Raw genomic sequence first — 18,452 nt, 5'->3', positions numbered from 1 at the left:
TTGAAAGAAAATGGTTCTTTATACATTTGTTTTTATGTGTTTTGGTGAGAAAGGTAGCAAAACACAAAACAAAAAAAATATTTTTGCCTAAGCAGAGTGTCAGATGAAAATTTCTACTTAATTTTCTTTGAGATAGTTCATGAGAGATGATACAAGGCAATTTTTCTTAATAGATCAAGCCTAAGAAACTTTCTCATTCTATTCAAATTTAAAGAGATATCCAGGAAGTGATCATGGTTATAAACTTCACTAACACCAAATAGACTGCATTGCAAAGAAGTCTGCATAGCTTATTTCTAACGTAAATTTTGGAAAACTTTGTTAGCCTGTTAGTAATCAAGATCATCTTTTGGATAAAGCCCACTATTGTATGTGCTATGTCTCCATGTCAGCCTCATTTAATGAAAATCTTCTTTACTGCTTCCACATGATTTTCATCATCAAAGGGCTTCCTCTGGCTGCCAGGCTGCAGAAACTTCTTCACTGTGGGCAGGTTGCTGACTCTGGTTCTCAGGGCCTGCAATGCAGAAGAACAAGCCTCAGAGTGGAGACCAAACCAACACCCATTAACACAACCAGGAAGTCTGAATCCCTCCACCAACACAGCATGTTGTCTGGGAAACACATTGAATGAGAAAAAAATAAAATAAGAGCTAGAAAATAAAGCTCAATAACAATTTCCCCAACTTGTCCTTAAAACTGTTTTTCATTCCAGCATTCTTCTCATCTGCCTTACACTTTAATCCTGCAGATTCATTGCTACTGTATGATATAAGAAAAAATATGTGACATGTACCTGTCACATGTGGATAAAAGAATCACTCAAACAGAGTGAAAAGAAGATATGGGAAAACTGAGTTAGAAACGACCATAGAAAGAGACCAGCAAATCCAGGTGGCAGGTTCTACAAATTATCACACTGAAAGATAAAGATGGGATTGTTGGGGGGTGGGGGTTTGCAGAGTGAAATATAATGTCTGAGGCTCAGAACCTGAGAGGGAGGAAGGAAAACAGATGGAAGGAAACCCACTCATCATGGAAAGACAAGGGCATACATGGGATGAAGGGATTCTCAAGGAAGTCATGGTTAGAACCCAAATGGAATAGGGGCTGGGAGGAGAAAGCTGGGCCCTTGGTTTCACTTATTATCCAAGCTAAATATACTTCTTAGAGAAGCATCCACTTTAAATGTCCTTGCATAGCACGATTCTTTTCATTCCACAGAATCAGAGCCTAGAAGAACTTTCTGGAGTCCAGGGAAGGGAGGATGAAGCCTAGAGATGGATAGAAGTCAGAACACCACCAGCCCCAGTGTTTAGATGTTAGATTCCTGATGGGAGGTGTGGGCCTCTGTGAGGAATTGAGAGAGAGCACCTTCAGTAGAGGGAAGTTGGCCAGAACAGTGGAGTCCAGCTCTTCTGTGTGGTAGAGAAGTTCAGTGAGGAGAACGTCAGCCTTGCTCAGCCTGTTGCCAACCAGGTAGTCTTGCCCATGGCTCTTTAACACCTGCAGAATGGGAGGAGTCAGGTCATGACCACACATAGCCAGACTGGGGCCCCAGCTTGTCCCATAGCCTCTGAGCTCAACTCTCCCCAGCTGCTGCCTCCTGGGAAGATTAGAGCTGCAGATCTTTCTTCAGGTCCCTGACTCAGAAGGGAGAGTGAGAAGTGGGGCACTGCTCTCTCCTCTGTGAAATCCAGCATGATCCTTTCATTCTCCTTCATACATTCTTGCATTGTTCACACCCTTTACCATGACCTATGTCTTCCACACATGCCAAGGGTGTGACATCTGTTGTGCTGCCTTTCCATGAGCCCTACACTCTAAATGGCACAGCAAGTAACTTCAGGATGTTCCTTTCTCCTCTGCTCTCTTTTTCTCTCCAGTCTCCACTTTTTTTAAAATATATTTTTTAGTTGTTAATGGACCTTTATTTTGCATATATTCATATGTGGTTCTGAGAATTCATCCCAGTGCCTGCTACATGCTAGTCAAATGGACTTCCACTGAGTTACAACCCCCAGCCCCAGTGTGTCCACTTTAATAAGCACCTATGAGTGTATCAATTCAGTATCTGTTTTTCCTCTTGTCTGTTTTCTTAATTTGCTGGTTATGTGTGTAGGATCTAAAACAAACTTCAATCACTATATCTTTTGTGACATTGGCTTTGAGTACTACGTTGCAATCTGCATGCTGCATTATCTAGGCGTGAACTGCACTGACATCTGCATCTTAGTATGAAATGCATGGGAAAAGCAATATGTTTGACCAGCAAGATAGGAGTGGAGAGATGGGCACATGATAAAGTGGACATCATAAGATATAAATTCTACTATCTCAGAGGTGTGTATTTATGGGTTCTTTAAACTTTCTTTTAATTTCTATGAATGTATTAACATTTTCACAAAAGAAACTTGAGAGTAATATGTGAAATTTGTTCAAACATCTCAGCAAAATTGAAATGAGGAAGCATAAAGAAAAACCACATGGCACAACTAATTAAACAAAATATTTTGTCAACCACCCTATCAGATTAAGTATACATAGAGAAGTGTGAACAATTGCTTGGTACAAGAACAAAACACAACATCAAATTTATGCTATAATTTAGAGCACTCTTTTAATTTTACCTCCAGTGTATTCAAAACTCCCCACCTCCCAAGGGCTAATTCTATACTATGAATTCTGTACATAGAGCATTCTAGTTTGATTCCCAGTAATTAAAACTTTCAACTTGGTATCACTAGTGCAATCTTTCTCCCAGTCTATTTTCACACAATGCCTGAGTGCCAGAGTACTAAATCAGTATGGAAGAAGGCCCTCTGGAAGTGAAGGTCAATGTTCAAGGAATCCCAGATACTATTTTTCTCCTGCTTCTGTTATGGAAAGAATATCTGAGTCCCTCAAACTCATAAGTTGTGATCCCAATGCTGTGGGGTGGGGCTTTCGGACATAATTAGGTCCTGTGGGAAGAGTTCTCAGGAATGGCACTACTGCACATATAATGAGACCTTAGACCCATCTGCCATAGGAGAACATAGCCCAAAGTCAGCCATTCATGGACCAAGAAGCAAGGCTTGCTTGACACCAATCCATCAGGTCCTTGATCTGCAATTTCTGAGCCTCCAGAACTATGAGAAATATATGTATAATGTTTAACCTTCCAGTCTATAGCATTGTTTACATAGCAGTCCTAAGTGCTAAGATAACCTGTTAGGACTAAAATGCTCTTGAAACTCTGAGACACCCTCTAAACTCTATCGATGTGCTGCATCCTGTTCTATGTGACTCTTCCCTTATTTCCACTGGATTCTCCCATCAATAGTAAAGCCTTTCTCAGATAAAGAGAAAGCTAGTGTTTGTGCCAGCCTGATTCTGGTCATGATCCCCCTACCCTGGTCCTTCTCACCCAAGCTATAATCTAAATCCTTCCCATGTTGATGTAAGAATACATGAAACCGTGTTCTTTTCTTTATGTCCTTCCCATAGAGGTTGTATTTGGTGACAGCATAGTTGAGAAGGGCTCTGGGCTGCCCCAGCTTCATCCCATCAGCCTTCAGTTTAGAAGGTGCCCTGAAAGTAAAACAGCTTCCACTTACTTTCTCAAAGGCAGGAAAATAACGGTTTCTTGCTTTCTCTTTGATTTCGGTAAGTCTTCCATCTTTGTCTCCAGGTGCAAAGGATGGGTAATAAATAATCATTTCATTCAAATCTGCCATACCTTCTGTATACATATCAATTCTGAAAGCAAAAAAAAACAAGTATTCTGTCAAATGCCTTCTGTCCCAGATTTTATAGTTTTGAAATCCAAGAAAACAGAAAACTGGGAATGGAACCACCATTTGACCCAGCTATCCCTCCCCTCGGTTCATACCCCAAAGACTTAAAAACAGCATACTACAGGGACACAGCCACATCTATGTTTATAGCAGCACAATTCACAATAGCTAAACTGTGGAACCAACTTAGATGCCCTTCAGTGGATGAATGGATAAATAAAAAAATGTGGCATATATACACAATGCAATTTTACTCAGCGATAAAAGAGATTAAAATCATGGCATTTGCAGGTAACTGGATGGCGTTGGAGAAGATACTGCTAACTGAAGTTATCCAATCCCCAAAAAGCAAATGCTGAATGTTTTCTCTAATATAAGGAGGCTGACTCATAGTGGAGTAGGGAGAGGGAACATGGGAGGAATAGATGAATTCTAGATAGGGAAGAGGGGAGGGAGGGAAAGAAAGGGGGCAGGGAATTAGCAATGATGGTGGAATGTGATGGACATCATTATCCAAAGTACATGTATGAAGACACAAATTGGTGTCAACATACTTTATATACAACCAGAGATATGAAAAATTGTGCTGTATACAAGAAATAAGAATTGTAATGCATTCCACCATCATTTGTTTTTTTAAAAATCAATTTTAAAAAAGAAATCCAAGAAAATAGAGAGCACCATACAATAGCAAAATAATTCACTTCCAGTACGTTCCCTTCAAAATCCAGTTACAATTTTCTGGGTTTTATTTATAGATTAACATTTATTTCTTAGAGCAATCTACAGGGAAGACATGTCTAAATTTTTGTTATACACCTGACCACATACGATTTCAAAGAGTATACTGGGACATCTAAATTAAGGTCTTTAGAGAACTTGGTTGCCAAGGTCAATGCTTGGCACCAGAATCAGGAGGCACTCACAGCTTTGTAGGTTCAAACAGCAATTCTTTATTCCAGCTCTCACACCACCTCCACACAGGTCCAGGGGCAAACGCGTTCTGCCGTCTCCCGCACCAACCACCTACTTCACGAGGCTATCTCCAAAACCCATTTTAATCTCACGAGAACTCAACGGGAACAAGCAGCAGGAACACCCTAATCCCAGCAATAATCTTCAACTTCCAACTTCCCTAAAACCCATTATCTTAAACTGGCAACGCCTTAAACTCAAGGAGCCGGTTACTTCCTCAAACCTGATCAGCTCTAAACCCGGATCTGCCTTGGTCCTTGAGCAAGGTCACCTCATTAAAGCATGCATGCAATGTCCCATCAAATGTCCTCTAAGCAGCATGGGGTACGCTTGGCAAGGAAATTTCGATGCGTCATTCCTACTTGGTAATGGCCCTCAGCACTTGGTGTCTGTAAACACTGGTAATACATATAGGTTATGCTCTCTGTGCATAGGTAAACTCAAGACAGAGCCCCTGGCCCAGTCTCTCAGACAAGTCCCTCTCCCTCGCTCTTCCTATCATAAAGCACAGGATCATTTCCATGTTCAATGTTAGAAATCACGTGCTCCCAATTATTTTTCATAAATCATGTTCCCTAGCCTTTTCCATGTACTATTGCCAATGCTGATCATGAATTCATTTCTTGAGGTTCCCCACCCAAGATTTGGTGCAATTTTTATATAGTTATAGTATGTGTATAGTATATGAGAGCCTCATTCCTTTTGTTTCAAACAGGCTTTCCAAAATTCTTATTAAAAAGCAGTTTTATTGACAAATATACACACCATAATTGTCACTCAGTTAAAGTCTACTATTCAGTGAATTTTTTAGTACACTCACAGAAATCTGCAAATACTAACACTTTCCAGTTCCACAACATTTTTACCATGCTGGATGGATTACAAAAACATGTATACCACCTCTCCTACCAGCTCCAAAACCACTAATCTACTTTCCGTCCCTGTGCATATGAGTGTTCTGCACATTCATGCTAGATAAACCATACAATATGTGGCCTCCTAAGTCTGATTTCTTCTATGTGACATAATGTTGTCAAGGTACATCCATGTTGCCACATGCATTACTAATTCATCTCTTTGCACAACAAATACTATTCCAGTATGACAAGAGAACCTTCCTTCATTCATTCATCCACTGCATGTTTAATTTATTTCCACTTCATGGGATTATGAATAATGAGCTATGAACATTTATGTACAAATACCACTCAGGATGTATTTTCTTCCTCTTGTGTATATTCCCAGTACTGAAATTGCTGGGTTATTGGTAACTCTTTAACTTTTTGAGGAACTTTCCACAGTTCCAAACAAGATGTTATTTTCAATAAAGCAGTTCCAGTCAAGGTGGGAGGAGACCTAAACCCCAGTGCTGAGTCAGTGGGCTTCTTCAAGTCTACATGAAATGCTTTGCATCACCCTCATGTCTTGACACAGACTCATACCAGCCCTCATCAAGTTGACCCATCTGTAGAAGAAGAGGGTAGTTTAGGTCCCTGCCAGTGAGTCTTGTACTTTTGGGAAATGGAAAATCAGGTGCTTCAGATATTTCCTTCACAGGCTTTCAAGTCTAGACACTCAAATCCTTTCCCTGTCCCAAGCTATTGCCTAGAGTTTAACCTCTAAAGCTAAGCAAATGGAATCAGGATTCTACCATCCTCCTGAATTCATAGTTCCTCAGGATTTGCAAAACTCCATGAACCGCATCCTCTCTACATGACACTGCCCTGAATCCACTCCATGCTTACTCTTCCTGCATCTCCACAGCAAATACCTCCCAAAATGATCTCAGAAACTACTAGTCTACATTCTATCACTGTGGATATGAGTGTTCTACACATTCATACTAAAGAAACTATGCAATATGCCCAGAGTCAGCCTGGTGCTATTCATGATCCCCCAGCCATGGTTTATCCCACTTAAGGAACGACCTAAATCCTTCCCATGTTATCTGTTGATTTAAAATAAAAAATATACCGTACAGGGCTCTCTCCTTTATGTCCTTCCCATAGAGGTTGTGTTTGGCAGCAATGTAGTTGAGAATGGCTCTGGTCTGCACCAGCTTCATCCCATCGATATCCACCATGGGCACCTGCTGGAACATCAAACTCCCATCTTGTGGAAAGAGAAAACAAACAGAATGAAATGTCTGTGGGTCAGACGTGTTCACAAAGTAGAACAGTTGTGAAAATGACTGAAGATGCAAAGGGGAAAAAATATTGCTTGGTAAATTTTTAAGTAACCCACCACTTTATTTTTAGTTTTTGTTTCTTCTTTTACTTATTCAACTGCTTTACTTTTAGCCTCGTATCTCACAGCTGTTTTAATTTCCCATCCATCCATAAACATTGTGTGTCCTTGAATATTTGTGCATTTAGCCCAACTTCAGGGCTATTTTAGAAGAATGTGGGGAGCCTGCAACTGGTCGGGAGCCAAATGCATTCAGCATATAAAAAAAGGCAAGAAGAGGGCATGCAAGGGGCCCTGAGATTGTTCCTTAGCAAGGATTCACAAAGGCCTCACCTTTTTTTAGTCCCCAGAGAGTTGCCAGGTCTTAACATTTTAACCACTCTCTTACCTCTCCTCTGTCAGCACTGCCATCCTCACGAATACATGAGTATTGTCTGGTTTTCAATCTTCCACTATGAACCCTCTTAAGAGACATTAAGATATTTGTTCTTACCTTTTCTTAACTTTTCCAAGTCTTCTCGAGTTTTCATGAATTTCTCTTCAAACTGAAAAGCAGAAAAGGTAAATGAGTCCTGATTAGTTCACTCAATCGCCTTGCATGCTTGTCAGCTTGAATCACTCCTGTCTACCTGTGATATGAAGGGGTAAGATTTTTGAGACTGGACATATACATGGAAGAATCTGGTCAAGGCTATCTGGAAATTTATAGTACATCTATCCGGAAAAATGAATGGTTCACAACCTGAAAAATGCTTGATCCCATCCATCACAGATGTATGGGCTGCTCAAGGGCATGGACCTCATCTGTCTAGTTCACTGTGTATCCCCAGGACCTACTACAAAACCTGGTTCTTTACAGGTGTCCACACAATTATGTTGAATGACGAGTTCCATGGTTAATAGGCAGTTTGTTACTGTCTCCTCCCTCCTGCCCACCTCACAATTGTGGTGTGTATTTGAGTATAATTGCATTCATTTTCTTATATGGTAGAATTTAGATCTTTTTAAATGGGAATTTCTGACATGCATAAAAATAAACAACTGAGTATATTGTTGCTCCTTTATCCCTCACCAATTTCAACAATTATCAACTGGTATCAACAGACTTTCATCTAGGTGCCCACCCACTCTTCTTCTCTGGTAATAGTTTAAAGGAAATCTCACCCCAGATTTCATGCACAGTCATGTGCCCCATAACAATGTTTCAGTCAATTACTGACTAGGTACACAAAGATGATGCCATAAGACTATAAAGGAACTAAAAATGTTTCATTGATTAGTGAATACATAGTTGAAGAAGAGGCTAGGGAATAGAAAACTAAAGGGAAGAAAAGGAAGAATCCCTAAGAAAACTCAGTGAAGCATTTAGTAGAAGCTTTTGTAGACCTCCATAAGTTCCACCAAAATATTGAAAACATGAGGACTGCAGCATAGTGCTCAGTGGTAGAGCACTTGCCTATCTTACACACGGGCCTGAGTTCAATCCCCAGTACTGTGAAAACAAAACAACAAAAAAAGTTGTGATCACTAAGAATAGCCTATAACAAAATTTGTTTTTAAAAAAATTGAAAACATAACCTCCGAATGAACGACTAAGTTTCCTTAATAGAGAGGACTTTTCATGATACATTATCTGCTTCCAAGCAAATGTATATAATGAAAAAAAAGCAAACCAAGCAATTCACCATGCACATATTTCTGCACAGTGATGCCTCCACAGGAGAAGCTTCAGAAATGTCCTTAGTAGCTAGACCAGAAGAAGGTACTGTGATCATGGGAGGGGACAGGACCATGCCTGTTACTGCCCCCAAAACCTTCCAGTGGAACACCATGGGGAGGTAGAAGACAGTGATATTATTAATTCTGAATCTGTGTTTGCTTCTTAACTTGTAACAGAAGAATCTTTTAAAATACAATAAAATAAAAAATAAAAATGGAAAAAGCTTAGAGAATAAGGAATAAAAATACTTTATACACCTGCACAATACATTGTCTGAGTTTTAAGTGTTATTATTAAAGAGTCAAAAGTTAAAAAATTAAAAGTTTGTCAAATAAAAATTTTACAGTAAACTGAGGTTTATTTATTATTGAGGAAGGAAAACATTTTAATAAACTGAGTGTAGCCTGTGTGTGCAGATTCATAAAATGTGCATTGTGCTAAATCAGCTTTTCATTATTTTAAGGAATACCTAACATAATCAACTTTTAAGAGGGACAGGTTATTTTTCTTATCACTGTTTCAGAGTTTTTGGTCCCTGGTCATTTGGCCCTGTTGCTTGATGACAAGGCAGAACATCATGGCAGGCAACTCATGAGGGAGCAAACCACTACCTCTTGGATGTCAGGAAATCAAGAGAGACACAGGGGCTGCATTCCCAGTATCCCCTCAAAAGCAAGCCCTCAGATATAACTCCTCTCACTAGGCCCCACCTCAAAATAATTCCACTACCTTCCAATGGTACGTCAGGCTAGGAACACACCTTTAAAACATGGGCCTTTATGAACTTTTCAAGTCCAAATTACAGCATTAGGTAGTGACCTGGGCCTTCACTTTGACTCAATACCTGCTCACGGACTCACTTGCAGGAATTGCCAGACCTTGTAAACTCTAGGCCTGGTAGAGTACTGAAATTAAGTGTCATGTTTTTCATATTTTATACCATACTTTTACTGTGCATGTTTTTGGTTTTAATATACAGATGCTTATCATTGTGTTACAACTGCCTAGAGTATTTGGTGCAGTATCATGGCATACAGGTGTGTGACTTACCAACAACAGGCCACACAATATAGCCCACAATATAGTAGGCTACACCCTCTGGTTTTCTGTTAGTACACACTATAATGTTTGCACAAAAAAATTGTCCAGTGCCAGGTTTCTCAGGCTGCGTCCCCATTGTTCAGGACACAAAACTGTGTTTCATTCTTAAATAGTTCAATTAGTTTCTCTAAAATATAGGAACTATGTTTAAAAATAGCTATCACATGTTATCCCACCAAAAACATTAATAACAATTTACTATCATCAACATTCAGTCAATGATCATATTTCTAATTTTTATAAGTTTTATAAATTATGTTCTACAGTTTGTTTAAACACAAATCCAGATAACTTCCACAAATTGAGAAATATTTTTTTTCGTTAATGTTCATCCTCTTTGATGAGAATACTGACAATGTATTTGGTTATGTCTGTGAATTTCTTATAATTGGCAGTTTTGTTTAAAGCACAACTCATGACATGGTAACCAGTAAGAAACATCACGTAGCTGATGTGAGGAAAGTATCTAATAACAGTGAGTATTAGATCCAAATTAAAATGACTTGACCCAGAACTTACCTCTTCACCAGCTGCAGCCAAGAGCCACCGGATGGACTCCATTCTGCCCCGTCCATCAAAGTAGTGAAGAATGGGCTTCCCTGCCATGATAGCAGTGTGGGGTTTTCCTAAATGTGTGTGAGCGAATGAAACTGTCACTATGGCAAAATCTAAACAAACCCTTTAGCTTCACTTGATCTTAATTGGCTTTAAAAAAATGACTAATTTTTGATTCACAAAGTTGGGTGTGGGAGGCCAACCTTAATGGATGACTGAGTTACACTCCCCAGCTGGGTGCTGAGGCGCTCAGTCACAGAAATGGGTGTGTCTTGCTGCAGCCCCATGGGTGAAGCTATGCTCACCTGTTCCTTTGTAATGCTGAGGGCCATTGCCAAGTAGGAATGACACATCGAAATTTCCTTGCCAGCGTACCCCATGTTAAATGGACTTGCCTTGGAAATTCGCTGTGACATTGCATGTGTGTTTGAGAAAGGTGACCCTGCTCAAGGACCAGGGTGGATCCAGGTTTAGGGTGTATCCTGCAGGTTTTAGGAAGTATCCTGCTACTTGGGTTTAGGGCGTTCCGGGTTTAAGACAAATTTAGGGTTTAAGACAATCTGGGTTTAGGGCAGTTCCAGGTTTAAGATTATTCCTGCTGGGAATAGGGCGTATCCTGCTGCCTGAGTTCCCGTTGAGTTCTCGTGGAATTCAGAAAGTATTTGGGACGTGAATTGGGTGGCAGAACTTGAATTTCCCCAGAACGTGTTTGTAGAGGGCTGGTGCGAGTTTGGGAATAAAGAATTGCTGTTTGAATCTACAAAGCTGTGAGTGGCTTGTGATCTTGTGCCCAGCCAAGACTGCGGCATTGTAATATAACCCCTTGCCCTGTTTAGGATAGAATTTTCCATGGAAGTGCCTTGTGTGTGTCCCCTCCTCTTACTATGCCCTTGGGTGTGGCCTACCCAGGTGTCAGTCAACTTGCTGACAGTGGACATCATGAAGATAGACTCAGCCCCCTGAAACCTGACCCCTTGCCTCATTTGAATAGCTTCTCCTCAATAAAAGGGGTCAGCCCTTGCTCTCCCTCTCTCTCTTTCTGCTGATCCTTAAGGTCAGAGGAGCCCTCACAGCAACCCGAAAGAAAAAGGTTTTTGTGTCTCTTGTGTGGTTATTTCGTGCAGCCCAGTTAGCCCAGTTTAACTAGAGTGACCCCTGAGCCTTTTAGTCGCAAGAACAGAAACCCCCGGCAGTTGGGCAACACATTGTTAGTCTTAGGTTAAATTTGCAAATAGAAGACAACTCTGACCAAGGCCACCTAAGGGATTTAAAAATTGTTCTTCAGAGAATGTTATCACCCCCTTGGCCTTCAGGGGAAAGATGCTTTTTCCATCTCACCTGATCTGTGGGGGAAATAAATTTGTGTATCCTAAAAATGCAAAAGGAGCTATTCCTGGGAAAAGTAACTAAAAAGAGAAGAACATATGACTTTCTAATCAGCAAATTTTCTTTCAATTTACAGAACCCAGAACATCCTGTGACCTATGCCAACAGCAATTCATGCAACATAAAAGCAGGCCACCCCAAATTTTTAAGTACACTGGAATGTGTAACTAATCTGGCACCTGCTTCTGTGTTGCAATTCTCACAACTCCCAGTAGAAGCCTTGCACTTGTAATCCTATGCAACATGGTCTTTGTTGGAAGTAGCCTTTGATTTGCTACATTTTCAATAAATCTTTTTTCTTTTCCCTAGCAATTTTCCTTGAGTCACTGTCCTTTTCCAGGGGAAGCAGTGAAAAGGGATTAAAGGTTTCCAGATCATCATATCAAAAGAGGTACTTTAAGGTGTATGGTAGAGCAGGCTGCACTGAAGAAGGACCTGCCTCCTTTGTGGCAGGGTCAGAGAAGTTCTTCAAATGTACTCCTAGGTCCAATGGTCACCCATCAGTAGTCACCCTCATAATGCAACAAACCAGTCTCATGTCCCCATTGGTTAAAATGTGACTGTTCTTGGCAGGCTCATGGTCACTGTGGATGGTGGAAGATTTTAGTGGGAACAGAAAGAACTAGAGAACCAAAATGTATTGAAAACTGCCAGGACCTACCCCAATACAAACCTCATTTGACACATCATGTTTTTGATATTCACACAGCTTTGGGCACCAGTTATATTTAGTCTGCACTCTTCAGTTAATGAAACTGAGCCTCATGGAAGTGAAATGTAATGTCCAGTCACACCACAGTCACCAGGGGACATGAAAAATCACAACATGGAACAATAACAAGGAGGGTCTAGAACCACACAGGTGAAGGCCTTGAGAATTTGTGAAGGCTCTGAAATCAGGATGCCACCAACAGCAAGGACCAAGAGGAGCAAAGTCACTGTTCAGTCCTTTGGCTGTTAGGCTGCATTGCATCAGAAGTAGAAATGAGGGCTCAGGATTTGTTCACTTATAGCTCACAAGGTCCCAGTTCCTCCCAGAGGCAGAGGTTGCTGATTCCTTTCTTTTTTGGAATGCCACACTCTACAGCTTTTTGTGTGATCTAGCAAAGGGATGGTGCTACATTCACTTGATGATTCAATGCTAGCCACGCCCTGAAAATGTCACAAATTTATCACAAGTTTAACCTAAAAGAAACTGATCCTGGGGCTGGGGATGTGGCTCAAGCGGTAGCGTGCTCCCCTGGCATGCGTGCGGCCTGGGTTCTGTCTCTCTCTCTCTCTCAAAAAAAAAAAAAAAAAAAGAAGAAGAAAAAAAGAAACTAATCCTCAAGGGACCTCATAGAATGTGATCATCACATAGTTGGGGATGATGTGATTTCTATAAGAACTTGCCCATATGAAGTGATGGACCAGAGGTCAAACTCACCTTTGTTCAAAACCAAAGTCTAGGCTTGAATTTCTGTCATTGATTTTCAAAATATGCAAAGCAATCCTTCTGTGGATTGTGAGACTCATTAATTTTGTAAATGAATCAGAAAGGAACAGCAAATATCAGGGTGCGGAAAGGGTAAGTAATGTTTGTAGAGGGTGTCACTTCAGTTAAGTGTATGGAGTGTGCATACGAGTGTGTGCATGTGTGTGCTCAGATGGCCATTGTAAGTGGTACTAGACACACTGATGGCATCCAGTGAAGGAGCTTCAATGGCCCTGGCTGTGTCTCAGGCTGCTTGGGGCGGGGGGGAAGCACAGCGAAGAATCAGAGAATGAAAATAAGTGGCTCCTGGAACTGAGGTGACTTTACTGTCATGAGTGTGAATACAATCACAGGACACTCACTGAAAGCAAGAGTCCTAATGAGAGGACTTCAAGGAAAGACGGTTACATTTCATCTGAAGTTCTATTATAAAACATTCTGTCTTCTTGCAAATTTTGTCATTGAGTTTAACACAAAAATATACTTGTCTTTACCATTAGAAGTACTTCTGAAAAATTGTGTGTGATTGAATTTTAGGTATCAAAGTGTTTTAAATATCCACATTTTAAAAGGTGACACACAAAAATCTAAACTTTATGAAGTATAAACTCCTTTAGAAACACTGAATCAACTCTCAGTCTGTTAGGAAGTCCATTGTTCTTTATCAGGAGGGAAGTGGAGGAGGCTTGGTCAGCACAAGGGAAGGAATGAAACTCACCCAGCTGCCAGGTGCCTTCAGTTGCTCAGAACAAAGGTTCACAGAGTCACATGATTCAAATGATTCAAATCCTTACACTGGGCTTTCTCCAGCTGTTGACTAAGGATCCTGTTACACAGGGAAGTGAGTTTTACCTTACATAAGGCTCTATTATGGTGCTCTTTCTTCTAAGTGACTTTCTCAAGCTACTGAATGTGAGGCTTCCAGAGGCCAGGCTGGGACAGAGGTCCCCATGAAGCTTTGCTGGGTGCACAGAAAGTGGGAGCTTCCTCATACATAGTTAGTGCCTACTTGTGAATGTCCCCTCTATGACTGTTAAGCAAGAGTTAGGCATGAACAGTGGGTCAGAATTAGGAAAATACTCAATACAGAACAACATGGTTCATCAACAGCCCTGCCTCACTGGGGCTGCAATTGATAACAAGATAGCTAAATCAGGACCTTTGCCTGGTCTCAGCTCTATTCCTCCTACAAATGGAGGAAGATAGATGAATTCGAGGGCCAAAAGGCAAAGGGCAAGGATATGTTTGCTCAGAGGGCTTACCTGCTAAGACATCTTCAACAAAACCTACACAAACAACACACACCAGAGATTTTCAGGCTGAGAAAAGCAGGATGATTTAGACTGCAGCCCCCTGACCTTAAATTCTATAAAGCTAGATTTAATGAAGACCTGTCAGTCAGGCCAAGATGACCAAGAGTTGCCCTTTGTTGTCAGGTACTATAATCTGTCAATCCAGAGGCAATATCTGGGTGGGACCTTCTAACAATCTTCCTCCCACTCAAGTAAAACCTGGGACACAAAAAAGTACTTTGTTTCTTTCCCCTCTCTCTCCCCTGAGGGTGCTTTCCACCCCCCTTCTTTCTCTTTAATTGAGCCTCTTGGAAAGTGAAAGTCTTTCTCTTTCTTCTTTTTTCACTTTCACTAAGTCTTGTGTCTTACTTGGAACCTCTGATGTGAAAACCCAAGAACTGAGATTGTTTAATTTTCTGACTCTCAATTTTCTTTTCTGAAAATTCATAGAATTACAGTTAACTTTGAGGACTTTTCAGAAATTGAAATAATGTGCATACACTCGTAGTAGGCACTCAATACATGGATGCTCACTGTTTCTCCAGTTCCTGGGCACACATCTGTGTGCACCTGAACACACTGGGTAGCCCATGAATCTTTCTCTTTCCATCCATCCACTAACTGACCATCCACCCATCATGTACTATTATCCATCTAACTGTATCTCTGTTTTGTCCATAGAACTCTGGAGCAGTTTCTGTACCAAGCAAGGATGATGACTACAGGGAGCAAGGTGCCAGTCTGACTTGGTCTCTTCCCTGAAGGGGTTTAAATCTAGTCAGGGACACAGCATTATAGACACCTGACAGATCAGAAAGACTCTGGAAATGACTTCACTTTATGGGTCTCTGGGAAATCCAATCCAAGAACTGAGTCTAGGGCAAAGGACAGGTAGCCAGATTATCAAAGAAAAGGAAATGGGTAGAGAGCACTTCCCCATCAAGCAGTTGCTAACATCTCCAGGGGAGGGAAGAATCACACTCTCCAACACAAGGATTGCCCCCCTGGGCAGCTTTGTTTCTGCCTTTCAGACATGTAGGCATGTTAGGAAGAGGAGTAAGCTCATCCTTCTCCAAACCCGCTCTGCAGCCTTTTGCAAGACACTTTCTTCATTGTCATTTCAGTATCTTCCCCCAGAGGTGCTGCACTAGGTTCTGTGATTCTGGTAGACCCTGGTTTCTCTGACACCTGGATATTCAGACACTCTCCCTGAAACTCAGTCTCTCCTTTATAGAAACGTTCCTTCTTCCCAATATTAATATTTGTGCAGATAATGCTGGCTTTTAAATTCCAATTCTAATGACTCATGCATTCCACCTAAGTGTTCATTTGCTTTAAAAAACTAGTTACACACTCCAGTGATTGTCTGTTTTGCATGTAGACTTCTGAGTGTTAGCACCTGGATGTCTTGTCTTCCAGTGATCCTCAGTTAGGTGGCGCTGCTTCACCTGCACTGAGGATGGTGGGAATATCTGGAGAGGTTTTTTTGGTTTCAAGGTCTACACTGTGGGGGCCTAGGAAGTGCTATAGCATCAAGTGGGGCAAAGCCAGGACGCCTCTGAATATCCTTCTATAAGCAGGACAGCCCCCCACACTCAGCCAAATGAGTAGTCTTGCCAAGTTTGAGACAACTAACCTTAATCATTCTCCTGTCTTGCCATGAGATGGTGAACCCCAGAGAGGTAAGACTTGTCATCTGGTTAATTAGTAGTAAAGAATGAAATAAAGTCTAGTTCCTCTGGTATTCAGATACTTTTTCTGTATCATAATAAATCTTAATTTTGATGTTCACAGGATAAGTTGTATTACAGTAACATAATTCACAGTTGTGTGTTGATGACTTTTATATATATATAAAAAATCCCTTTAGCATAAGCTCCTACATCCCTCTTCGCTGTTCATAGACTCAGTTGGTCTGCACTGTGATCATCTCTCTTTTCTCTCTGTTCCTAGCTCCATGAAACTCTCCTGCCCTAGTTTTCTAAATTCTTCTTGTCAACATTTCTGTAAACATGTATCCAACAGGAACTGAATCAATAGTTATTGAACTGTCAGCTAAGCACAAAAAGAAGACTTAATGTGAACACAAGACAGACTTCTGTTTGTAGCTACAGATATTTTAATGTATTTTTCTTGGTATCTAAAAATGAGCAGGTGAAGAAATGTAGGACAATTGATTAGATCAATACTTACCTATTAAGGTTGGCTCCCTCTTAGCTCCACAACACCACAACGGGAAAGAGTCCTTAGTGTGTTTAGGAACTACTTATTCATTGGAATAACTCCTTCCCAGTAAAGAGTAGAGTCTAATTAAGGAAAAGTCACCTGCAAAGTGTTCAGCGACCACAAGTTTCTCTTTTGGACTAGAAGGAAAATGCCAAGTCATCTTCTTATCAGAAAACTGTTGGTTAATATGTTGCTTTTCAGGGTTGGCAAAGAAAGTTTAACCAAAACACTTCAGACAGATTTTACTCTCTCTGCCTGTCAGTGAGGATTGGGGTTTTTGAGGAATCTGCCCAGTTTTCATGAATGGAATGCAAGGATTTAGACAGATTTGAAATTTACACTGTGAGGTTAGGCATGTAAGCCAAGAAATTATAATCACAAACACAATTTTATTCTGGTGCAGAATAAATTTGCACATGGGAACACAGTAGCAGTTTAGATACCAACTGAGTACTATTTAGGTTAAGCAGGACTGAGGTTGTAGTAACAAAAAGAATGTCAGTGCCCCAGCTTTGCATCATCCAGGGAGGATTGGCAAGATGGCACAAATTCTGTGTCAATCAGGTGGTCATGTATTTTGTAAATCCATTGTGGTGTCCAGGTCGAGAGACAAAAATGACACATTTAGGATTTCTCAAACTTTGTGAAGTATTGTTTTACCACACCAGTAAAATCTCTAAAGCTTAGAAAAGGATTTTTCTTCTCTTTTTGACCATTCTGAAGCCATTTAGTTTTCTGTATTATCATTTTCTCTTTGTCACAAAAAATCTTCACCCAAGACCACACAGATGAGGCTATCTCTATAGTTAATGTTTCTTGTTGTGCAGAGGAAATCCCACTGAACTGGAAAGGCTCATTCCCAGGAATCATGGCTCACAGGGGAGAGAAGATTTGGTGGTTTCAGAACGTGAACAGGAGGAAAAAAAGTCCTTTAGGAAAGGTAGGGCTGGGTCAGAACAACACAGAGATTTTTTTTTCCCCCCTCAGGAGGAGAATCAGCTCCCCAGAGGCACGTCTTGTGGTTTAGACCATCTTGATATGGTCCCTTTTCATTTGGTTGCAGTGAACTATAAACTATGGGGAAGGGGATCTTTGTCTTCCTGGAGCACACTGTGCCAAGATTGTTTTACTGAAGACTAAGTATTGAGTGATTGGCACTGAGGATTGAACCAGGGACATGAGCATGCTAAGCACATGCTCTGCCTCTGAGCTCCAATGTTAGCCTAAATGCATTTTTTTTAAATCAGGAAAGAATTTATTTGTAATGATTAAAGTTGTGGCCTATCATTATCGTATTAGCTCTGGATTCTTTGTGGGAAGTCACAGAGTTTCTCTGGTTTTCTTTTTTTTTTTTATTAGTTGTTCAAAACATTACATTGATCTTGACATGTCATATATCATACATTTGATTCAAATGGGGTATGAATTCTTATTTTTCCCACGTGTATAGATTTGCAGGATCACATTGGTTATACATCCACGTTTATACATACTGCCAAACTAGTGTCTGTTGTATTCTGCTGCCCTTCCTATCCCCTTTCTATCCCCGCTCCCCTCCATTCCCTCCCATCTCTCTCTACCCCATCTACTGTAACTCATTTCTCTCTCTCTTTTTTTCCCTTCCCCTTCACACCATCTTATATGTAATTTTGTATAACAATGAGGGTCTCCTTCCATCTTCCATGCAATTCCCCTTTTCTCTCCCATTCCCTCCCACCTCCCATTCCCCTCCCACCTCTCGTCCCTGTTTAATAGTA

The 18,452-nt window shown here is 40.7% G+C and overlaps 1 protein-coding gene and 1 long non-coding RNA gene across 4 annotated transcripts in view; one reads left to right on the top strand and one right to left on the bottom strand.

Annotated features, from left to right (window-relative positions):
• Positions 1 to 16,839, bottom strand: LOC101959770 (glutathione S-transferase A3). Of its 3 annotated transcripts, XM_078019890.1 has the most exons (8): positions 16,663 to 16,839; positions 13,896 to 14,003; positions 10,282 to 10,388; positions 7,435 to 7,486; positions 6,734 to 6,866; positions 3,600 to 3,741; positions 1,375 to 1,506; positions 1 to 517 (listed from the first exon to the last, which is right to left on the bottom strand). In XM_078019890.1, exons 3-8 carry the CDS (start codon positions 10,366 to 10,368, stop codon positions 395 to 397), a joined length of 669 nt encoding a protein of 222 aa, XP_077876016.1. In that variant the 5' UTR covers positions 10,369 to 10,388; positions 13,896 to 14,003; positions 16,663 to 16,839; the 3' UTR covers positions 1 to 394. The 3 variants fall into 3 exon arrangements, with proteins under 3 accessions (XP_077876016.1, XP_077876015.1, XP_077876017.1); XM_078019889.1 differs by lacking the exon at positions 13,896 to 14,003 and having other exon boundaries at positions 16,663 to 16,838; XM_078019891.1 differs by lacking the exons at positions 10,282 to 10,388; positions 13,896 to 14,003.
• LOC144366183 (uncharacterized) overlaps positions 15,842 to 18,452 on the top strand; it is a 24,385-nt gene continuing 21,774 nt past the window's right edge. Inside the window, exon 1 of the long non-coding RNA XR_013425105.1 lies at positions 15,842 to 16,151. This is a non-coding gene — a long non-coding RNA (uncharacterized LOC144366183). The remainder of the gene's footprint in view (positions 16,152 to 18,452) is intronic.

Source organism: Ictidomys tridecemlineatus, chromosome 8, assembly GCF_052094955.1.
Source record: "Ictidomys tridecemlineatus isolate mIctTri1 chromosome 8, mIctTri1.hap1, whole genome shotgun sequence".
Taxonomy (NCBI): Eukaryota; Metazoa; Chordata; class Mammalia; order Rodentia; family Sciuridae; genus Ictidomys; species Ictidomys tridecemlineatus.
This window is presented reverse-complemented; position numbering and strand designations above follow the sequence as displayed.